General features: G+C 46.1%; 1 protein-coding gene across 3 annotated transcripts in view; it reads left to right on the forward strand.

The window, feature by feature from the left end:
• LOC106566246 (extracellular matrix protein 2) overlaps window positions 1–24,233 on the forward strand; it is a 32,495-nt gene extending 8,262 nt beyond the window's left edge. For all 3 annotated transcript variants that reach the window (XM_045691989.1, XM_045691990.1, XM_045691991.1), the window contains exons 2-11: window positions 3,018–3,423; window positions 6,643–6,831; window positions 8,079–8,780; window positions 15,181–15,296; window positions 19,334–19,469; window positions 19,651–19,808; window positions 20,806–20,945; window positions 21,147–21,259; window positions 21,357–21,570; window positions 23,273–24,233. In XM_045691989.1, the coding sequence (XP_045547945.1) occupies window positions 3,045–3,423; window positions 6,643–6,831; window positions 8,079–8,780; window positions 15,181–15,296; window positions 19,334–19,469; window positions 19,651–19,808; window positions 20,806–20,945; window positions 21,147–21,259; window positions 21,357–21,570; window positions 23,273–23,441 (2,316 nt within the window). In that variant the 5' untranslated portion in view covers window positions 3,018–3,044 and the 3' untranslated portion in view covers window positions 23,442–24,233. The remainder of the gene's footprint in view (window positions 1–3,017; window positions 3,424–6,642; window positions 6,832–8,078; window positions 8,781–15,180; window positions 15,297–19,333; window positions 19,470–19,650; window positions 19,809–20,805; window positions 20,946–21,146; window positions 21,260–21,356; window positions 21,571–23,272) is intronic.
• The last annotated feature ends 529 nt before the right edge of the window (window positions 24,234–24,762 follow it).

The raw sequence follows: 24,762 nt of genomic DNA on the forward strand, positions 1-24,762 counted from the left end.
TGTAAGAAGAAAAAATAAGCAAGTCAGGTAAAAATATATTTTTTTGTCTTAAAGGGGCAGTGTTGTATTTTGAGACAGTCTTGAAGCTAAGTTACCAATAGATGGAGGGTAGCATAATTTGTCTAACCCGAAAGATGTGATCAAAGGTGTCAAAGTTATCTAGAATATTGACTCTAGCAGAGCTAGATGTGTAATGCCAGCAGTCTGCTGAATCTTTCACATCTGCGGCCCAACGATGGTACCGGACCTGAAATGATTGGCCGTTTTTTTTCGCGTTCTTTTAAAGCTAAAATCACTTATTTTAAAATCAATTTTCAAATGTTTTCAGAGCTAGCCCTCCTGATGTCGTTTGACCTCACATGAACTACAACAATGTCAGCTCCCGGCATCAGAATCAGCCTTGTGATGTCCTGTACTCGCGCTCCTGGGTAGAACAAGGTTTTTACCTTGGGAACCGAGATGTTTCTCACCATAGAGCTGCCTATGATGACAGCTGGTGATGTTGAATGGGCCGGTCTCTCAGGCAGCCTCACGGTCTGATGAGGCTGGGAGCTCAGAGGATCTGAACCCGAGGTAGAAGCCACCGGAGAAGGAGACAGAACCGAGGACGAAGACGCAGGTACCAACGGATCCGATCTTGAATGGGAAGCCCCCAAGGAAGAAGGCACCGGAACTTCTGGATCCAGGGCAGCAAAGCTGTTTCTGGTCTGTGTCAGATCTGGGCTCAACATCTCCATGGAGACCCCCCGTTGCCAGAGGACGCGTTCTTCGACTTCCACGGCGAGTGACGTTCCTCCATGGCTGGTTGGTTGGGTCGAGAACAGCTCCGTTCTCCAGGGAAGGGAGAGACCCCTTCGTGGATGGAACCCTGCTGAGCACCGGCCAGTTGGCTGTGGAGACCCGACACTGCAGCGAAACTTCCACCAGCGCGGCGTCCGGCTACTGATGTAAAATAAAAAGTATGCGGGCGTGGGTTCCCCAGTAGCTTGTGTAGGTTTGCTACTTGCTTGCTAAGAGTAGCCAATTCGCTCACGTAGTCCTCTGCAAGCAAGTAGTTGCTACATTTAAAGTCAGCGAGGTCCACATCGTCCCGGAACAAAGCAAAGTAAACACAGCTCCTGCAGCACTGGAAACGTTCAATAGCGGCCTCCATTTGAGAGGGCCGAGCCAGCTAGGCTAGCTGGGCTTTCACGTCTCTCCCCCTATGCGGAAACTGGCAGGATCCCAGGACAGATAGCAGCGCTCACAGCAATTTAGCCCAACAGAGGATCCAAAATAAATTACAAGTATATTAAAACTCTGTTAGCTTTTAAACCGAGGTCTTTAGTTTAGGTTTCAGCATTCAACAACAAACATACGTCTTGCTTTGATGACACGCTCTCCCTCATCTTTTATTTATTTCACCTTTATTTAACCAGGTATTTATATATTATATATATAACCCTAACCCTTTATTTATAACCAGGTAGGCCAGTTGAGAACAAGTCCTTTATTTAACCAGGTTGGCCAGTTAAGAACAAGTTCTCATTTACAACTGAGACCTGGCCAAGACTAAAGCAAAGCAGTGCGACACAAACAACAGAGTTACACATGGAATAAACAAACATACAGTCAGTAATACAATAGAAAAATCTATATGCAGTGTATGAAAATGTAGTAAGATTAGGGAGGTAAGGCAATAAATAGGCAATAGTAGTGAAATAATTACAATTTAGCATTAACACTGGAGTGATAGATGTGCAGAAGATGAATGTGCAAGTAGAGATACTGGGGTGCAAAGGAGCAAAAAAATAAATTACAATATGGGGATGAGGTGATGGGCTATTTACAGATGGGCTGTGTACAGGTGCAATGATCAGTAAGCTGCTCTGACAGCTGGTGCTTAAAGTTAGAGAGGGAGATATGAATCTCCAGCTTCAGTGACTTTTGCAATTCGTTCCAGTCATTGGCAGCAGAGAACTGGAAGGAAAGGCGGCCAAAGGAGGTGTTGGCTTTGGGGGTGACCAGTGAGATATACCTGCTAGAGCGCGTGCTACGGGTGGGTGCTGCTATGGTGACCAGTGAGCTGAGATAAGGTGGGGCTTTACCTAGCATAGACTTATAGATGACCTGGAGCCAGTGGGTTTGCGACGAATATGTAGCGAGGGCCAACCAACGAGAGCGTACAGGTCACAGTGGTGGGTAGTATATGGGGCTTTGGTGACGAAACGGATGGCACTGTGATAGACTGCATCCAATTTGCTGAGTAGTGTGTTGGAGGCTATTTTGTAAATGACATCGCCGAAGAAGTCGAGGATCGGTAAGATGGTCAGTTTTACGAGGGTATGTTTGGCAGCATGAGTGAAGGATGCTTTGTTGCGAAATAAGAAGCTGATTCTAGATTTAATTTTGGATTGGAGATGGTTAATGTGAGTCTGGAAGGAGAGTTTTACAGTCTAACCAGACACCCAGGTATTTGTAGTTGTCCACATATTCTACTGTCTGTCTGTCTAACTGGGACCAGAGACCAGAGGCTTGTTATTATGGAGGTATAGCGTGTGAAAACTGCACATTATGGGTGCATCCCAAATGGCACCCTATTCCCTATATAGTGCACTACTTTTGACCAGAGCCCTATGGGGAATAGGACTATATAGGGAATAGGGTGCCATTTTGCTACGCAGTGTCCGATAGCTCTCTATATCAAGGGCTTTACCGGCATCTAAACGCCCTCGTTCAAATGTTTTACCCATGAAGCTTTTTAATGAGTATAATTGATGAGGTCTTCCTATTGGAAGATGTTGCCTGTTTTCCACAGAGTAGGATAGAAAACAACACTGGAATCAGATGATTATTTTAGGGATACTATGGTGCATGTGCCTTTTGTGTGTCTTCATATGATTTTGTATTTTTTAATCATGTGTTGGTCATTGTTGCATGTCTTGTCATTGTAATTCGTTGACGATGCATGCTGGGATTAAAACAATTTCCCAAGTTGGACTTAATAAAAGTAATACTCTACTCTCTCTACTCTACAGACTAGCCTGACTTTCTCCTGAGCCTCTATGGAGCGCCGGATTCTCTTCTCTCTATCGCTCCTGGTCTACCTGTATTTGGAGGTGTCTGGAGCTAAAGCTGGGGCCCAGGACCAGAGAGCGCTGGCTGGCCAGGGGAGGAAGAGGAGAGGACCAGGGGAACCAGGGGGCCCGGAGTTGAACCAGCCCCAGCGAGGAGAGCTAGAATGGGGGAAGAGGAGGAAGGCAGGAGGGCCTGGGCAGGGGAGAGCCAGGGGGAACAGGGATAATCAGCGATCTCAAACCCCCCTGGGTCTGACGAGGCTGGGGAGCCTTCCAGCCAACGCCAGAGGAGACGATGGAGCGTCTATTTTCATTGAGTCATACAAGAGTGTTGACGAGAGACAGACTAACTACAATGTCATCCCGGGTTGGTTCACCACCACACCTCACTCTCTCTGTCTTCTCTCTCTCTCTCTCTCTCTCTCTCTCTCTCTCTCTCTCTCTCTCTCTCTCTCTCTCTCTCTGGCCCTCTCTCTCTCTCTGGCCCTCTCTCTCTCTCACTCTCTGGCCCTCTCTCACTCTCTGGTCCTCTCTCCCCCTCTTTAATTCTGGCCCTGTCTCTCTTTCTCTCTCTCCCTCTCTCTGGCTTTCTCTCTCTGGCCCTCCTCTTTTAATTCTCTCTCTCAATCATCATCAATGGAGGTGTCCAGGGCACCGACAGATTTAATGGAGGTGTCCAGGGCACCGACAGATTTAATGGAGGTGTCCAGGGCACCGACAGATTTAGTGGAGGTGTCCAGGGGCACCGACAGATTTAGTGGAGGTGTCCAGGGCACCGACAGATTTAGTGGAGGTGTCCAGGGCACCGACAGATTTAGTTGAGGTGTCCAGGGCACCGACAGATTTAGTGGAGGTGTCAAGGGCTTAAATCTCATTGATCAACATCTCTAACAAATATTACCCAACTTCCCATGTTGAAATTACATGGTGTGCCCAGTGGGTGGTTCTTCTACCATGACCTTTGAATTCCATCCTGGTCATGTCATGCATTTCAGGATGATTTCAGCCCCTCTGCCTCATCTCTCCCTCCAGGTATCTGCCCCGTCTCTCCCTCCAGGTATCAGCCCCGTCTCTCCCTCCAGGTATCAGCCCCGTATCTCCCTCCAGGTATCTGCCCTGTCTCTCCCTCCAGGTATCTGCCCCATCACTCCCTCCAGGTATCAGCCCCTCTGCCCCGTCTCTCCCTCCAGGTATCTGCCCCGTCTCTCCCTCCAGGTATCAGTCCCTCTGCCCCGTCTCTCCCTCCAGGTATCTGCCCCGTCTCTCCCTCCAGGTATCAGCCCCTCTGCCCCGTCTCTCCCTCCAGGTATCAGCCCCTCTGCCCCGTCTCTCCCTCCAGGTATCTGCCCCGTCTCTCCCTCCAGGTATCTGCCCCGTCTCTCCCTCCAGGTATCAACCCCTCTGCCCCTCCAGGTATCAGCCCCTCTGCCCCTCCAGGTATCAGCCCCTCTGCCCCGTCTCTCCCTCCAGGTATCTGCCCCGTCTCTCCCTCCAGGTATCAACCCCTCTGCCCCTCCAGGTATCAGCCCCTCTGCCCCGTCTCTCCCTCCAGGTATCAGCCCCTCTGCCCCGTCTCTCCCTCCAGGTATCAGCCCCTCTGCCCCGTCTCTCCCTCCGGGTATCAGCCCCTCTGCCCCGTCTCTGCCTCCAGGTATCAGCCCCGTCTCTCCCTCCCAGGTATCAGCCCCTCTACCCCGTCTCTCCCTCCAGAACTAAGGGCCAAAGTGTGTACCGGAGCATCACCATGTTTCTCTCTCCTCTCTTTGTCTCTCCCTCCAGGTATCAGCCCCGTCTCTCCCTCCCAGGTATCAGCCCCGTCTCTCCCTCCCAGGTATCAGCCCCGTCTCTCCCTCCCAGGTGTCAGCCCCGTCTCTCCCTCCCAGGTATCAGCCCCTCTACCCCGTCTCTCCCTCCAGAACTAAGGGCCAAAGTGTGTACCGGAGCATCACCATGTTTCTCTCTCCTCTCTTTGTCTCTCCCTCCAGGTATCAGCCCCGTCTCTCCCTCCCAGGTATCAGCCCCGTCTCTCCCTCCCAGGTATCAGCCCCGTCTCTCCCTCCCAGGTATCAGCCCCGTCTCTCCCTCCCAGGTGTCAGCCCCGTCTCTCCCTCCCAGGTATCAGCCCCTCTACCCCGTCTCTCCCTCCAGAACTAAGGGCCAAAGTGTGTACCGGAGCATCACCATGTTTCTCTCTCCTCTCTTTGTCTCTCCCTCCAGGTATCAGCCCCTCTACCCCGTCTCTCCCTCCAGAACTAAGGGCCAAAGTGTGTACCGGAGCATCACCATGTTTCTCTCTCCTCTCTTTGTCTCTCCCTCCAGGTATCAGCCCCGTCTCTCCCTCCCAGGTATCAGCCCCGTCTCTCCCTCCCAGGTATCAGCCCCGTCTCTCCCTCCCAGGTGTCAGCCCCGTCTCTCCCTCCCAGGTATCAGCCCCTCTACCCCGTCTCTCCCTCCAGAACTAAGGGCCAAAGTGTGTACCGGAGCATCACCTTGTTTCTCTCTCCTCTCTTTGTCTCTCACTTCTCCCCCTTCTGCTTCTTTCCCTCCAGCAGGTAAGAAGGGCATATGTATGCCAAGGCCTCAGCATGTTGGAGTCGTAGAGAAGGAAAGAGGTCTCAACATTTTCTATCTGTGCCATTATGGCATGTGTGACAGCATGGGCAGCTCCATTGAGGATATATTGAACCAGGTTTTTTTTGTCATGTATTTATTGTGACCACTAGATGGCAGGATATAGTTTAAAGCCATTTCCAAACTAGGCAAACCAATTAGAGTCAAATCAAATGTTATTTGTCATGCTTACTTACAGAAGACAATGCTCTCTGATCATTGGCTGACGCCTCCCAACCAATAGGAAGCCCTACCCAGTTAATACTTTAAAATGGTGGAAGCCCTCAATGGCAACACAGACAGAACAAGGAGCCAGATGTTTCAATGAATGTATAAATCTGAAACAGCTGGTTGAATTTTCCAGGAAGCCCAGTGGCCGGCAGTGGAGCGAGATGGAATTGGGCCGACATTCTGACGATTTTTCTCACAGTTTTCTGTTCCCAAAACTAGGATCTTTTACACACAAAGTGCACAAAGTTTTGTAGAATTGACCCTTTGCCAAAGTTTAAAAAAAATGGCATTGTTTACAAGGAGTTGAAAGGTGATGGCACACGTGCACTTCACAGAGAAGGCATTACTTAACCGACTTGATTGTTTTGCCCACTATGCTTCATTTGCTCCCACTGGAAACGACACGTATGAATTATCTTGGGTATAGTTATTAATATCTTTGATGGCAATGTTCATGCAAAAAAAAAAAAGGTTATTTCCAAGTAGAGATTACATTTACATTTTAGTCATTTAGCAGACGCTCTTATCCAGAGCGACTTACAGTAGTGAATGCATACATTTCTTTCCGTACTGGTCCCCCGTGGGAATCGAACCCACAACCCTGGCGTTGCAAACACCACGCTCTACCAACTGAGCCACACGAGATCTCTATACATTTCTATGGTTGGAGCAGGCCGCCGGTCCCCCAAGCCATGTGTCACCTAGCATCTCCTAACAAACCTGCCCTTCCCCATCTCTCCCGCAGGTAAAAAAGGCCAGTGTGTGTACCAGGGCATCACCATGTTTGAGCAGGCCGTCTGGTCCCCCAAGCCGTGTGTTACCTGTCTGTGTAGCGGAGGGCAGGTGCTGTGTGACGAGGTCACATGTCCTCCTCTACGATGTCACTTCCCCTACACCCCGCCTGGCGAGTGCTGCCCTGTCTGCATGGACACAGGTAGGTGATGTTTGTCTTAATGATGTGATTGTGTTAAAGGGTATCATTATCTAGCTTAACTTAGCTTAAAGGTCCAATGCAGTTATTTTTTTTCAATCTCAATATCCAATCATTTGTAGGTAACAATTAAGTACCTCACTGTGATTTATTTTTGACTTTTTAATTTAAAAACAATAAAAATTGCTTCTTCGCAAAGAACAATTTCTCAAGCAAGAATTTTGCTACGACTTTCTGAGTGGGAAAACTGAAAAGTTATTTTTATTTATTTAACTAGGCAAGTCAGTTTTGTAAATAAGAATTTGTTCCTATCTGTTATTGGCACTTCCTTTCTTATTGGTTTATTAACTAATTTACCACCTGGTGATTTAACCAGACAGGACAAAACACCAGACAGGTCAAAACACCAGACAGGCCAAAACACCAGACAGGCCAAAACACTGGACATTTGCACTGACTCTCTGCACCTTAGTACACATGCATAGACACACACACACATACACACACATACACACACATACACACACACACACACACACACACACACACACACACACACACACACACACACACACACACACACACACACACACACACACTCACACTCACACTCAATGCTACACACGTCACAACTGCTGCGACCAGACTCTTATTAAACTGCTCAGTTTATACACAACCCCCCCCTTCTCCAATACATGTGTAAATATTGTTCTATAAATGCTGCTGATGCTATAATATTTATTCTGTTCTACTGACATTTTATTTTATTCTTCTTCTTTTTGTTTCTTATTGTTGTTGCATTGTCAAGATGGAACCTCCCAGTAAGCATTTCATTGGACGATGCATAATATGCGTATCCCGTACACATGACTAATTAAAACACAGGATAATCCGTTTTTTTGACTGCACTGGGCCTTTAACTATGGTCGTTCTGCACTGGGCCTTTAACTATGGTAGTTCTGTCTTCACTGACCTTGTCCTATCATCAGATTGGAAATGTCCTATCATCAGATTGGAAATGTCTTCACTGACCTTGTCCTATCATCAGATTGGAAATGTCTTCACTGACCTTGTCCTATCATCAGCATCAGGCACAGATCTTACAAAGAACTCATGTGAAATAGCAGTTAATACCTTTTTAAATGATAATTGACGGAGACATGAATTCTCACTGGGCCATTTCTGATTCCCTCTTTCCCCTCTCTCCGTCCTCCTCTCTAACACTCTGTGGTTCTGATTGGCTGGGCCAGCTTCCCGTGGTGATGACCTTGACTTCTCTGGCGATTCCCCAGTAGCCAACGACCCTGACTCTGTGGCCCCTGACCTTGACCCAATCCTTGACCCCGTGGTGACCCGCACCAAGGCCGAGATCGAGCTCCTGAATAGAGAGGAGGAGGAGGAGGAGGAGCGTCTCCTCAAGAAGGAAAAGAGGAGGAAGAAACAGAAGGAGGAGGCGGAGAGACAGCGGAGGAGGCAGGAGGAGAAGAGGCGGCGGCAGGAGGAGAGGCTGCGAATGGAGAAGGAAGAGAGGAGGCAGGAGGAGGCAAGGAGACTAAAGGAGGAGGTGGCCATGAAGGAGCGGGAGAGGAAGCTGGAGGAGGAGAGGAGAAGACATGAGGAGGAACTGAAGGAGAAACTGAGGGAACTAGCAGAGCTGGAAGAGGAGGAGGAGGAAGAAGAAGAGGAGGAAGAGGAGATGGAGTGGCTGCTGAGAGGAGACGTTTTCCAGATGTTTCCAGACGAGCCGACCGAAGAGGACCTCCTTCCTCCTCCCCTGGCTAAGCCCACTGACAGAGAAGAGGAGGATGGAAAAGGAGTGGTGGTACGTAGACCTGGGATCACCCTCCCGCTAGGCTGTGATATTTCTGATGTCACTGTGACGTGTGAGAACGCTAAACTGACCAACTTCCCTCCTCTCAACATCCCTGAGCTCAAGTCCCTAAGTCTGGAGGGTAAGTCTGTGTATGTTACCCTTCCCTGAACGCTGTTACAGGCATAGACCATACAGTAAGGCATTATAGGTCATCAACTTCTATTTAGTCTCTGAAAAATGTTGTGGTTTTAAAACTGAGTTGTTTCCCAAAATATTACATAAAGTTATAAAGTTGCGACTTGAAAGTCGCTTGTTATTTACCTACTGCCTCAGACCACTCGTAGAACCTCTGAGTGTGTTGTTGGACGAACCTCTGTGTTGTTGGATGAACCTCTGTGTTGTTGGATGAACCTCTGTGTTGTTGGATGAACCTCTGTGTTGTTGGATGAACCTCTGTGTTGTTGGATGAACCTCTGTGTTGTTGGATGAACCTCTAAGTGTGTTGTTGGATGAACCTCTGTGTGTTGTTGGATGAACCTCTGTGTTGTTGGATGAACCTCTGTGTTGTTGGATGAACCTCTGTGTTGTTGGATGAACCTCTGTGTTGTTGGATGAACCTCTGTGTTGTTGGATGAACCTCTGTGTTGTTGGACGAACCTCTGTGTTGTTGGACGAACCTCTGTGTTGTTGGATGAACCTCTGTGTTGTTGGACGAACCTCTGTGTTGTTGGACGAACCTCTGTGTTGTTGGACGAACCTCTGTGTTGTTGGACGAACCTCTGTGTTGTTGGACGAACCTCTGTTGTTGGACGAACCTCTGTGTTGTTGGACGAACCTCTGTGTTGTTGGACGAACCTCTGTGTTGTTGGACGAACCTCTGTGTTGTTGGACGAACCTCTGTGTTGTTGGACGAACCTCTGTTGTTGGACGAACCTCTGTGTTGTTGGATGAACCTCTGTGTTGTTGGATGAACCTCTGTGTTGTTGGATGAACCTCTAAGTGTGTCGCTAGTGGCTTTTTTTTACCCTTCCGTGTCGTTTTATACACAGAAGACCTCTGCTAAACATACACTACATGACCAATAGTATGTGGACACCTTCTTATTGAATATCTCATTACAAAATCATGGGCTTTAATATGGAGTTGGTCCCCCCTTTACTGCTATAACAGCCTCCACTCTTCTGGGAAGTCATTAATATGGAGTTGGTCCCCCCCTTTGCTGCTATAACAACCTCCACTCTTCTGGGAAGTCATTAATATGGAGTTGGTCCCCCCTTTGCTGCTATAACAGCCTCCACTCTTCTGGGAAGTCATTAATATGGAGTTGGTCCCCCCCTTTACTGCGGTAACAGCCTCCACTCTTCTGGGAAGTCATTAATATGGAGTTGGTCCCCCCCTTTGCTGCTATAACAGCCTCCACTCTTCTGGGAAGTCATTAATATGGAGTTGGTCCCCCCCTTTGCTGCTATAACAGCCTCCACTCTTCTGGGAAGTCATTAATATGGAGTTGGTCCCCCCTTTGCTGCTATAACAGCCTCCACTCTTCTGGGAAGTCATTAATATGGAGTTGGTCCCCCCCTTTACTGCTGTAACAGCCTCCACTCTTCTGGGAAGTCATTAATATGGAGTTGGTCCCCCCCTTTGCTGCTATAACAGCCTCCACTCTTCTGGGAAGTCATTAATATGGAGTTGGTCCCCCCCTTTGCTGCTATAACAGCTCCACTCTTCTGGGAAGTCATTAATTGGAGTTGGTCCCCCCCTTTGCTGCTATAACAGCCTCCACTCTTCTGGGAAGTCATTAATATGGAGTTGGTCCCCCCTTTGCTGCTATAACAGCCTCCACTCTTCTGGGAAGTCATTAATATGGATTGTCCTTTGCTGCAAACTCCACTCTTCTGGGAAGTCATTAATATGGAGTTGGTCCCCCCCTTTACTGCTATAACAGCCTCCACTCTTCTGGGAAGTCATTAATATGGAGTTGGTCCCCCCCTTTGCTGCTATAACAGCGTCCACTCTTCAGGGAAGTCATTAATATGGAGTTGGTCCCCCCCTTTACTGCTATACCAGCTTCCAGTCTTCTGGGAAGGCTTTCCACTAGATGTTGGAACATTGCTGCAGGGATTTGCTTCCATTCAGCCACAAGAGGATTAGTGAGGTCAGGCACTGATGTTGGGTGATAAGGCCTGCAGTCGGTGTTCCAATTCATCCCAAAGGTGTTCGATGAGGTCGAGATCAGGACTCTGTGCAGGCCAATCAATTTCGGGGGCATTGTCATGCTGAAACAGGAAAGGGCATTCCCCACACTTTTGCCGCACAGACTCGTCTAGAATGTCATTGTATGCTATAGCGTTAATATTTGCCTTCATTGGAACTAAGGGGCCCGAACCATAAAAAAAGAGCCCAAGACCATTATTCCTCCTCCACCGAACTATAGTGCTTCCTGCATTCTCTTGGCACCTGCCAAACCCAGATTAGTCCATCGGACTGCCAGATGGTGAAGTGTGAATTATCACTCTAGAGGACGCGTTTCCACTGCTCCAGAGTCCAATAGCGGCAAGCTTTACACCACTCCAGCCGACGCTTGGCATTGCATATGGTGATTTTAGGCTTGTGTGTGGCTGCTCAGCCATAGAAAACCATTTCATGATGCTCCCTACTAACAGTTCTTGTGTGACGTTGCTTCGAGGAAGTTTGGAACTCGGAAGTGAGTGGCCCCGGTGCACAACTGAGCAATAGGACAAGTACATTAGAGTGTCTAGTTTGAGGAACAGACTCCTCACAAATCCTCAGCTGGCAGCTTCATTAAATAGTACCCGCAAAACACCAGTCTCAACATCAACAGTGAAGAGGCGACTCCGGGGTGCTGGCCTTCTAGGCAGAGTTCCTCTGTCCAGTGTCTGTGTTCTTTTGCACATCATAATCTTTTATTTTAATTGGCCAGTCTGAGATATGGCTTTTTCTTTGCAACTGCATAGTGACTAGTGATCCATTTATTAAAGTGGCCAGCTATTGGGTCTCAATGTAGGCAGCAGCATCTCTGAGTTAATGATAGCTGTTTAGCAGTCTGATGGCCTTGAGATAGAAGCTGTTTCTCAGTCTCTCGGTCCCAGATTTGATGCACCTGTACTGACCTCGCCTTCTGGATGGTAGCGGCGTGAACAGGCAGTGGCTCGGGTGGTTGTTGTCTGATCTTTTTGCCTTCCTGTGACATTGGGTGCGGTAGGTGTCATGGAGGGCAGAAAGTTTGCCCCCGGTGATGTTTTGTGCAGACTACACCACCCTCTGGAGAGCCTTGCGGTTGAGGGCTGTGCAGTTGCCGTACCAGGCTGTGATATAGCCCGACAGGATGCTCTTGATTTTGCTTCTGTAGAAGTTTGTCAGGGTTTTGGGTGACAAGACACATTTATTCAGCCTCCTGAGGTTGAACAGGCGCTGTTGCGCCTTCTTCACCACACTGTCTGTGTGGGTGGACCTTTTCAGTTTTGTCAGTGATGTGTACTCTGAGGAACTTAACTTTCCACCTTCTCCGCCGCGGTCCCTTCGATGTGGATAGGTGGGTGCTCCCTCTGCTGTTTCCTGAAGTCCACGATCATCTCCTTTGTTTTGTTGACGTTGAGTGAGAGGTTGTTTTCCTGACGCCACACTCTGAGGGCCCTCACCTCCTCCCTGTAGGCTCTCGTCGTTGTTGGTAATCAAGCCCACTACTGTTGTGTCATCTGCAAAACTTGATGATTGAGTTGGAGGCATGCATGGCCACGCAGTCGTTGGTGAACAGGGAGTACAGGAGGGGGCTGAGCACGCACCCTTGTGGGGCCCCAGTGTTGAGTGTCAGCGAAGTGGAGATGGTGTTTCCTACCTTCACCACATGGGGGGCGGCCCGTCAGAAAGTCCAGGACCCAGCTGCACGGGTTGAGACCCAGGGCCTCCAGCTTGATGATGAGCTTGGAGGGTACTATGGTGTTGAATGCTGAGCTGTAGTCAATGAAAAGCTTTCTTACATAGGTATCCCTTTTGTCCAGATGGAATAGGGTAGTGTGATGGCGAATTCATCGTCTGTGTACTTGTTTGGGCGGTATGCAAACTGAAGTGGGTCTAGGGTGTCAGGTAGGGTGGAGGTGATATGATCCTTGACTAGTCAAAGCAGTTCATGATGACAACTGAGTGCTACATTTTTTTTTAACATTTTACATTTTGCTATGGGACGGTAGTCATTTAGTTCAGTTATCTTTACCTTCTTGGGTACAAGAACAATGGTAGCCATCTTGAAGCATTTTGGGACAACAGACTGGGATATGGAGCGATTGAATATGTCCGTAAACACACCAGCCAGCTGGTCTGCGCATGACCTGAGGACGTGGCTAGGCATGCCGTCTGGGCTAGCAGCCTTGCAAGGGTTTTACTCACGTCGGCCACAGAGAAGGAGAGGGGTGGGGCGTGGTTATTGTTAGCGGGCTGCGACAGTGGCACTGTATAATCCTCAAAGCGTGCAAAGAAGGTGTTTAGTTTGTCTGGAAGGAATATGTCGGGTGTCTGTGACGTGGCTGGTTTTCTTTTTGTAGTCCGTGATTGTTTGTAGACCCTGCCACATACGTCTCGTGTCTGAGCCGTTGAATTGCGACTCCACTTTGTCCCTGTACTGGCATTTCGCTTGTTTGATTGCCTTGCGGAGGGAATAACTACACTGTTCATATTCAGCCATATTTCCAGACCTCTTTCCATGGTTAGATGCATTGGTTTGCGCTTTCAGTTTTGCGCGAATGATGCCATCCATCCACAGGGTAGATTTGATTAGTCACAGTGGGTACAAGATCTCTAATGGACTTTATAAACTCACGGAGTCAGCGTATAGATCAATGTCATTCTTAGAAGCTGACCGGAACATATTCCAGTTCGCATGATCAAAACAATCTTGAAGCGTGGCATCAGATTGGTCAGACCAGTGTTCAATGGTTCTCTTCACTGGTTCATCCTGCTTGAGTTTCTGCCTATAGGACGGTAGGAGCAAGATGGCGTCGTGGTCGGATTTGCCGAAGGGAGGGCGGAGGAGGGCTTTGTATGCATCGCTGAAGTAAGAGTAGCAGTGGTCAAGTGTATTACCCCTGCGCGTAGTGTAATCAATGTGCTGATAGAATTTAGGTTGCCTTGTTCTCAAATTTGCTTTGTTAAAATCCCCAGCTTCAATAAATGCAGCCTCAGGATATATGGTTTCCAGTTTACAGAGTCCAGTGAAGTTCCTTGAGGGCCGTCTTGGTGTCTGCTTGAAGGGGGATGTACACAGCAGTGAATATAACAGGCGAGAATTCTCTTTGTAGGTAAAATGGCCGGCATTTGATTGTATGGAATTCTAGGTCGGGTGAGCAGAAGGACATGAGTTCTGTATGTTATGATTAAACCATGAGTCTTTAATCATGAAGCATACGCCCTTCCTCTTCCCAGAGAGGTGTTTATCTCTGTCAGCACGATTCACGGAGAAGCCCGGTGGCTGAACCGATTCCGACAACATATTGCGAGAGAGCCATGTTTCCATGAAACAGAGCATATTACAGTCTCTGATGTCTCTCTGGAAGGAAACCCTTGCTCGCATTTCGTCTACCTTGATGTCAAGAGACTGGACATTGGCGAGTAGTATACTCGGGAGCGGTGGGCGATGTGCACGTCTACGGAGCCTGACCAGGAGGCCGCTCTGTCTGCGGCGCCGTTGTTTTGGGTCTGCTACAGGTATTAGGTCCAATGTCCAGGGTGGTGGTCCGAACAGAGGATCCACTTTGGGAAAGTCGTATTCCTGGTCGTAATGTCGGTAAGTTGACGTCGCTCTTATATCCAATAGTTCTTCCCGGTTGTATTTAATAACACTTACGATTTCCTGGGGTAATAATGTCAGAAATAATCCATAAAGTAACTAAATATTGCATAGTTTCCTAAGAACTCGAAGCGAGGTGGCCATCTTGCATATGGAGATTGCATGGCTGTATGCACAATTTTATACACCTGTCAGCAACGGGTGTGGCTGAAATAGCCGAATCCACTAATTTTAAGGGGTTTCCACATACTTTTGTATATATAGTGTCATTCATTTACTCATTGTGACACACTGAGGATCCAAACTCAGTTTTAGACCAGACTGACTCCTATTTTCACTTTGTAGTCAATTTTTAGGGGGCAGTCGCTCTTTAAGGTCTTGTTGAGCAGCTAATTAGTATAATCAGTGTTAAATTGGGACTGAAACCCCACAGGACTGTAGATCTCCAGGGAGAAGGTTGGACTGAAAACCCACAGGACTGTAGATCTCCAGGGAGAAGGTTGGACTGAAAACTCACAGGACTGTAGATCTCCAGGGAGAGGATTGGACTGAAAACTCACAGGACAGTAGATCTCCAGGGAGAGGATTGGACTGAAAACTCACAGGACTGTAGATCTCCAGGGAGAGGATTGGACTGAAAACTCACAGGACAGTAGATCTCCAGGGAGAGGATTGGACAACCCTGATCTAGACTATCTAAGCATTGAGGATAATAATGTGAATGTTTCTGAACCATCAGGTAACTCCATCACAACTATCCCAGTGGGGGCGTTCAACGGCATCCCCAACCTGGAGTCGATCAACCTGGGAAAGAACAAGTTGACAACTGCTGGCATCGCCCCACACACCTTCAAAGTAAGAATCTTTCTTTCAAAATAAGAGTGCTTCACAAGCAGTTCCACACGTCTTGAAAGTAAGAATCATTCCTTCAAAATAAGAGTGCTTCACAAGCAGTTCCACACGTCTTGAAAGTAAGAGTCTCACCTTCATAATACAATAGTCTTTCTCTTTCGGCATCAGCCCGCACGCTTTCAAAGTAAGAGTCACACCGGCTGCATCAATGCTAGGTATGTTAATAGCACCACCCTCGATCGCATGGTGCTACAGAGGGTGGTGCGGACCGCGCAGTACATCACTGGAACCGCGCTCCCTGCCATCCAGGACATCAATATCAGGCTGTGTGAAGGCCTGGAAAATAATTAATAACTCCAAACCACCCAAGCCATAGACTGTTCTCTCTGCTTCCACACGGCAAGTGGTACCAGTTTATCAAGTCTGACACCAACAGGCTCCTGAACAGCTTCTATCCCCAATCCCTATCCCCTAAATAAATAACAAAATGGCTTCTATCCCCATCCCTATCCGCTAAATAGATAACAAAATGGCTTCTATCCCCATCCCTATCCCCTAAATAGATCAAATCAAATGTATTTATATAGCCCTTCGTACATCAGCTGATATCTCAAAGTGCTGTACAGAAACCCAGCCTAAAACCCCAAACAGCAAGCAATGCATGCGAAAGAAGCACGGTGGCTAGGAAAAACTCCCTAGGAAAAACTCCCTAGAAAGGCCAAAAACCTAGGAAGAAACCTAGAGAGGAACCAGGCTATGAGGGGTGGCCAGTCCTCTTCTGGCTGTGCAGGGTGGATATTATAACAGAACATGGTCAAGATGTTAAAATGTTCATAAATGACCAGCATGGTCAAATAATAATAATCATAGTAGTTGTCGAGGGTGCAACAAGCACGTCCGGTGAACAGGTCAGGGTTCCATAGCCGCAGGCAGAACAGTTGAAACTGGAGCAGCAGCACGGCCAGGTGGACTGGGGACAGCAAGGAGTCATCATACCAGGTAGTCCTGAGGCATGGTCCTAGGGCTCAGGTCCTCCGAGAGAAAGAGAGAAAGAGAGAAAGAGAGAATTAGAGAGAGCATATTTAAATTCACACAGGACACCGGATAAGACAAGAGAAGATAACAAAATGGCTTCTATCCCCATCCCTATCCCCTAAATAGATAACAAAATGGCTTCTATCCCCATCCCTATCCGCTAAATAGATAACAAAATGGCTTCTATCCCCATCCCTATCCGCTAAATAGATAACAAAATGGCTTCTATCCCCATCCCTATCCGTTAAATAGATAACAAAATGGCTTCTATCCCCATCCCTATCTGCTAAATAGATAACAAAATGGCTTCTATCCCCATCCCTATCTGCTAAATAGATAACAAATTGGCTTCTATCCCCATCCCTATCCGCTAAATAGATAACAAATTGGCTTCTATCCCCATCCCTATCTGCTAAATAGATAACAAAATGGCTACCTGGACTATTTGCATTGACCCCCTTATTTTATTACTATTTATTCATATGTTTTGCACTGACTCTCTTGAACTGACTCACTCACTGGACTCTAACCACACACACACATACAACACTGACTCTACAATACACATACACAAAACACACGTATTGACGCCAGACACGCAAACACTGCTGCTACTCTTTGTTTATTATCCAAGTCATTTTATCTACATGTACATACTGTATTCAGGACAAAAAGTAAATTGCTTTTGCCACATTTTTTTGCATTGGTACCTTGTTGCAAGTAGGACGCATGTTTTGGAATATTTTTATTCTGTACAGGCTTCCTTCTTTTCACTCGGTTATTTAGGTTAGTATTGTGGAGTAACTACAATGTTGTTGATCCATCATCATTTTTCTCCTATCACTGCCATTAAACTCTGTTTAAGTCACCATTAGACTCATGGGGAAATCCCTGAGTAGTTTCCTTCCTCTCTGGCAACTGAGTTAGGAAGGACACATGTATCTAGTGACTGGGTGTGTTGATAATAACTTCACCATGCTCAAATGGATTTTCAATGTCTGCTTTTTGTATTTTTACCCATCTACCAATCTGTGCTCTTCTTTGCGAGGCATTGGAAAACCTCCCTGGTCTTTGTGGTCGAATCTGTTTTTTTAAATATACTGCTCGACTGAGGGACCTTACAGATAATTGTATGTCTGGGTACAGAGATGAGGTAGTCATTCATTTAAAAAACATATTAAACACTATTCAACGTATTATGGGACTTGTTCAGCAACATTTTTACTCCTGAACTTATTTAGGTTTGCCATAACAAAAGGGTTGAATGCTTATTGACTCAAGACATTTAATCTTTTCAGTTTTTATTAATTAGTGCAATTTCAAAAAACACTCCGTTTTCACATTATGGGTATTGTGTGTAGGCCAGTGACAATTATTTTTATCAATTTTAAATTCATGATTTAACATTTTAACAATGTTTTGTATGCTAAACATTTTTGGGAAGATTATATTATTTTATACTAATATACTTGCTCAGAGAAATATTTTGTTAAAGTGTATATATATATTTTTTTATAGACCGGTCAAATTATTGGATCTCCTGTTTTTCTACAGCATACTCCAGCACCCTGCCCTTACGAGGATCACAACACAGCCTTTTTCTAAAATGTTTTATGAGATTGGAAAAGACATTAGGAGGGATCTTTAGACCACTCCTCCATACAGAATCTTTCCAGATCCTTAATATCCTTTGTCTGCTCTTATGGACTGCCCTATTCAAACTACTGAAGGTCAATGTGATTCACATCCGGAGACTGTTGATTTTGTGGTCATTTAAATATTTCCTTGTGGATTCTGATGTGTGCTTAAGGTTATTATCTTGCTGGAAGATCCACTTGTGGCCAAGTTTCATCCTCCTGGCAGAGGCAACCAGGTTTTTGGCTCTGTTTTAATCCAAGCGCCGTTTAGGGATATGTTTTTCTTCTCTATTTCCAAGGTCCCTTAAGGTGAGAATCTAGAGACAGTCAGGACTTTTCTATAATAAAAATAAAGCTTGATTATGTTAACAAGAAACTCCCTATCGTGACAGGAGTGCCAACATCAACAGTTGTCTTTCCAAACCCCTGCCACTCACTGCTACGGGCCAAGCACTCCCACCTAAAGTATTTCAAAGAAAATAAATAGGCCTGCTATTTCAATCCAGGTCTGATACTGAGTAGTTTACATTCAAATGTACAATATTTCAATTTATTTAACTGTTTCCACTTTGACAGAATGACAGATTATTATGATTACATGTCAATGATACATGTTTATTGGTCTACTTTATTAGCCAATACTATTACATGTCAATGATACAACATGTTTATTGAAGGATCGGAACCCTTTTTTTCCAATTTTCGCCTGAAATGACATACCCAAATCTAACTGCCTGTAGCTCAGGACCTGAAGCAAGGATATGCATATTCTTAATACCATTTGAAAGGAAACACTTTGAAGTTTGTGGAAATGTGAAATGAATGTATGAGAATATAACACAATAGATCTGGTAAAAGATAATACAAAGAAAAAAAACTATGCCTTGTGTTATATTTTTTCTGTACCATTTTTGAAATGCAAGAGAAAGGCCATAATGTATTATTCCAGCCCAGGTGCAATTTAGACTTCGGCCACTAGAAGGCAGCAGTGTGTGTGCAAAGTTTTCAACTGATCCAATGAACCATTGCATTTCTGTTCAACATGTTGTATCAAGTCTGCCCAAAGGTGCATAGTTGGTTTATTAATGCATTTATGAGTTCATAACTGTGCACTCTCCTCAAACAATAGCATGGTATTATTTCACTGTAACAGCTACTGTAAATTGGACAGTGCAGTTAGATTAACAAGAATGTAAGCTTTCTGCCCAGATATGTCTATGTCCTAGGAAATGTTCTTGTACGTAACAACGTCATGCTAACCACATTAGCGCACGTTAGCTCAACCGTCCCATGTCAACGAAACAAGGGACTTTCGCAACACCCCAGCGCGCGCATACACACACGTTGTTAATGTTTGTTGTTGTTAAGGGCCTGAAGTACCTGAGCCGTCTTTACCTGGACAACAACCTCCTAGAGAAGGTCCTACCAGACTTCCCATCAACACTACAGGAGCTGAAGATCAACGAGAATCACCTCAAAGGGATCGAAGAGAACAGCTTCCAAGGTAATACAAAGAAATAACTAATCTGCTTTCCGCTACTTACTTATAAGGCTTCAATCTAAAATACTTTGACAACAGAAACATACATAATTGTTATTGGAAGAGTATGAAACTATAAACAAACTCATGGAGACGGTTTGACTTTGATAGGAACATATTTTAATTTCTGTGTAATTTCTCGAAGGTCTGAGCGACCTGTTGACCTTGGAGTTGGAGGGGAATCTCCTGAGTGAAGGGAACGTGGATCCTCTAGCTTTCAGACCCCTCTCCCAGCTCTCCTACCTCCGTCTGGGCAGAAACCACTTCAGGACCATCCCCCAGGGCTTGCCCCCATCTCTACTGGTGAGCTTTTATACATTTTATGGAAATTCCTTGGATAAATCTAAGGTACATTTTGTAGTTCCTCAAGGCTCTGTTCTTGACCACTACGTTTCTTTTGCTACCTCGCTGTAATTTCGATGAAACATGGTGAAGCAACTGCAGCCTTTTTTTTCTTGATTTAAAAAGTCTTATCCAAGACTCGCTCTCATGCTCTGGTTAAAGGCAAGGCGCCATGTCTGTCCAGGAAGGAGTGGCTCTTTCTCCTTAAAACTACCACTGAGGTCTACCTGTGGGGGAAACGATGTGAACAAACATACAAACGATGGCTAACCCAAACAGTCAGGCTGACCACAGACATGGAGGCCTGCTTCAATTAACATCCAGTATAACATGTTCAATAACAACAGCTATGTATGTTGTGTATACACTAGAGGAACGAAGGGTCTCAACAGAGCGTCTCTCCCAGAGGAACAAAAGGTTTCATCAGAGCATCTCTCCCAGAGGAACGAAGGGTTTCAACAGAGCATCTCTCCTAGAGGAACGAAGGGTTTCAACAGAGCATCTCTCCTAGAGGAACGAAGGGTTTCAACAGAGCATCTCTCCTAGAGGAACGAAGGGTTTCAACAGAGCATCTCTCTCAGAGGAACGAAGGGTCTCATCAGAGCATCTCTCCAAGAGGAACGAGGGGTCTCATCAGAGCATCTCTCCTAGAGGAACGAGGGGTCTCATCAGAGCATCTCTCTCAGAGGAACGAGGGGTCTCATCAGAGCATCTCTCCTAGAGGAACGAGGGGTCTCATCAGAGCATCTCTCCTAGAGGAACGAGGGGTCTCATCAGAGCATCTCTCCTAGAGGAACGAGGGGTCTCATCAGAGCATCTCTCCTAGAGGAACGAGGGGTCTCATCAGAGCATCTCTCCTAGAGGAACGAAGGGTCTCCACAGAGCGTCTCTCCCAGAGGAACGAAGGGTCTCAAAAGAGCATCTCCATTCTTCATTGTATCATTCTGTTTCTTTGCAGGAGGTTTATCTTGAGAACAACCTAATAGAAGAGATATCTGACTCTGTCTTCAACCAAACCACTAACCTGAACGTGATCTCACTGAGACACAACAGACTGGATGAGTCCAGGATTGCACCTCTAGCATGGATCAATCACAAGTAAGAAAACAGCAATATTTCACAAGGCTTCTTTTTCTTATCAATAAATCTTACAGGGAATAACATTCTTGTCTCTTTCACGTGTTTGCGCTCTCTCTCTCTCACACACACACACACACACACACACACACACACACACACACACACACACACACACACACACACACACACACACACACACACACACCATCCATCCATCAGGAACCTGGAGTCCATTGACCTGTCCTACAACCGTCTGTACCTAGTCCCATCCTACCTGCCCAGAGCTCTGGTTCACCTGGTCTTGGTAGGGAACCAGATCGAGAGGATCCCAGGTATTTACCGTCGAGGACAAGTGTTTTAATTAATACTTATTAAGTGCTATACTCTGGGAATACAATGTTCATTTTGTTCTTTGTTTTTAAAAATCAGGGTTTGTGTTTGCCCACATGGAGCCGGGGATAGAGTACCTGTACCTGTCCTACAACAAGCTGGATGGGGATGGAGTGGAGCCACAGTCCTTCTTGGGTACCTATACCTCCATGACAGAGCTGTGTTTAGACCACAACCAGCTGATAACGGTTCCCCCTGGTATCAACCAGATGAGCACTCTGCACTTCCTCCGCCTCAATAACAACAAAATTAGGTGATTGGATTGTTTACTGTACATTGATGTAAATATTTATAGATGCAACATTTCACCATGTGCTATTTCAATAGGTACACTAGCTACAGTACACTGACTGCAGTAAAAACAAACTAAAGTTATTTATCCCAAGATGATGAAGTAACGAAATTCAAGTGATTGATCATTGGGCTGTAATAACCAAGCGGTAGGGCTGTAATAACCAAGCGGCAGGGCTGTAATAACCAAGTGGCAGGGCTGTAATAACCAAGTGGCAGGGCTGTAATAACCATGTGGCAGGGCTGTAATAACCATGGGGCAGGGCTGTAATAACCAAGCGGTAGGGCTGTAATAACCAAGTGGCAGGGCTGTAATAACCAAGCGGCAGGGCTGTAATAACCATGTGGCAGGGCTGTAATAACCAAGTGGCAGGGCTGTAATAACCAAGTGGCAGGGCTGTAATAACCAAGTGGCAGGGCTGTAATAACCAAGCGGCAGGGCTGTAATAACCAAGTGGCAGGGCTGTAATAACCATGTGGCAGGGCTGTAATAACCAAGTGGCAGGGCTGTAATAACCATGTGGCAGGGCTGTAATAACCAAGTGGCAGGGCTGTAATAACCAAGTGGCAGGGCTGTAATAACCAAGCGGCAGGGCTGTAATAACCAAGCGGCAGGGCTGTAATAACCAAGCGGCAGGGCTGTAATAACCAAGTGGCAGGGCTGTAATAACCAAGTGGCAGGGCTGTAATAACCAAGCGGCAAGGCTGTAATAACCAAGTGGCAGGGCTGTAATAACCAAGTGGCAGGGCTGTAATAACCAAGTGGCAGGGCTGTAATAACCAAGTGGCAGGGCTGTAATAACCAAGCGGCAGGGCTGTAATAACCAAGTGGCAGGGCTGTAATAACCAAGTGGCAGGGCTGTAATAACCATGTGGCAGGGCTGTAATAACCAAGTGGCAAGGCTGTAATAACCATGTGGCAGGGCTGTAATAACCAAGTGGCAGGGCTGTAATAACCAAGTGGCAGGGCTGTAATAACCAAGCGGCAGGGCTGTAATAACCAAGTGGCAGGGCTGTAATAACCAAGTGGCAGGGCTGTAATAACCAAGTGGCAGGGCTGTAATAACCAAGCGGCAGGGTTGTAATAACCAAGTGGCAGGGCTGTAATAACCAAGTGGCAGGGCTGTAATAACCAAGTGGCAGGGCTGTAATAACCAAGTGGCAGGGCTGTAATAACCAAGTGGCAGGGCTGTAATAACCAAGTGGCAGGGCTGTAATAACCAAGTGGCAGGGCTGTAATAACCAAGCGGCAGGGTTGTAATAACCAAGTGGCAGGGCTGTAATAACCAAGTGGCAGGGCTGTAATAACCAAGTGGCAGGGCTGTAATAACCAAGTGGCAGGGCTGTAATAACCAAGCGGCAGGGCTGTAATAACCAAGCGGCAGGGCTGTAATAACCAAGCGGCAGGGCTGTAATAACCAAGCAGCAAGGCTGTAATAACCAAGTGGCATAACCATATGTGCAGATCTGAACCTTCAGTGCTAACCCTTTCTGATCAGTTTGTAGCTTTGGGAGAGGAGCATGATTTGAATAGGCCTTCACAGAACAGATAAGATTGATCAATTCAAGAATATTGACTTTCTTCTCGAAAGAAAACAGTCCAGTACAGAGTATCGGTAATCACTTCATGCTGCACAACCAATTAACTTTTCAACATCTTACAGGACGTTTGCAGACGACGCCATCTGTGACCCCCAGAACGACGAGGACGCTAACATATTGACGCTGCGTCTGGAGAACAACTACATCAACCCCAGGATGCTCTCGTCCGACGCCTTCTCCTGCGTACGCTCTTATTCCAGCATCGTCTTGAAACCTCAGCGGACCAAGTAACATTAATGACGCTGTTATTTTACTAAAAGTCCAGGGATTTTTTTTTTTAAAACTAAAATCACCAGTTGTGTTGAAACCTCAGTGGATAAAGTCACATGCCTCTAACATTGTGGCTGAATTCCAAACAGACCCCTTAGCCACTTCTCTTCAGGCACTCCTGTAGATCTGAAAGGTGGAAACAATATGGCTACATTTCCACACAGCCAATCAGAAGGCAAGATCAAGTAATTACCATATTGGTTCAATCCAATCACAAACATTTGACATTTTAGTCATTTAGCAGACACTCTTATCCAGAGCGACTTACAGCAGTGAGTGCATACATTTTTCATACTGGTCCCCCATGGGAATCGAACCCACAACCCTGGCATTGCAAGTGCCATGCTCTACCAAGCGAGCCACACGGGACTAGAAACGAAGGGTCTCAAAGGAAGAAGAAGAAGAAGAATAAATGACGATGATCCTGTCAGATCAACAGGAAGTCCACGTGGAATTCAGCCTCTGTATTCTGTCTGTTATTCTTGTAAAAATTCAAAACCAAAGAAAATGTCACTGGCCGTTTCCCGAAATCTGTCAAGTACGGGTTGTTGCAGTATATCCAGAAAATGTCCCTAAATCACCATCACCAGCCTCCGACTGTGTCTCAATATTACTGAGTGATGCTTACAACCTGCTACACATGTTAATATACTGTAAAGTAAAAGGTCTGCTACGAAATGTAAACGCACTGTATTTACCATCCATTTCTTTCTGTTTTATTCATCTTTATTAAACTGTTTTTTTTTTACCATGTATGGAAACTGTCTTGGGGATTGAGGCACAACTTCTTGGACTTTTTTTTTTCTTCTGAAACCTTTAATTTAAAGATTTAAAGAGTTACGTCCATAGTAGAGAAACCTCAGTCAATCAAAAGCACTGAGGTTGAATCTGGGCTGCTTATAGTGTACTAATTTTGACCAGGGCACATAGGGAATAGGGTGCCCTGTGAGACGCAGTCCTGGTGACGGAGGGTTACAATAAGGATGTAACATGTCCAGAGATCAAATCAAACTTTATTTGTCACATATGCCGAATACAAAAAGCGTAGCCCTTACCGTGAAATGCTTACTTACAAGCCCTTTAACCAACAATGCAGTTCAAGAAAGAGTTGAGAAAATATTTAACAAATAGACTAAAGTAAAAAATATTAATAAAAAGTAACACAATAAGAATAACAAGGCTATGTACAAGGTATTACGGTACAGAGTTAATGTGGAGGCTATATACAGGGTATTACGGTACAGAGTCAATGTGGATGCTATATACAGGGTGTACCGGTACA

Source organism: Salmo salar, chromosome ssa12 (assembly GCF_905237065.1).
Source record: "Salmo salar chromosome ssa12, Ssal_v3.1, whole genome shotgun sequence".
Classification (NCBI taxonomy): Eukaryota; Metazoa; Chordata; class Actinopteri; order Salmoniformes; family Salmonidae; genus Salmo; species Salmo salar.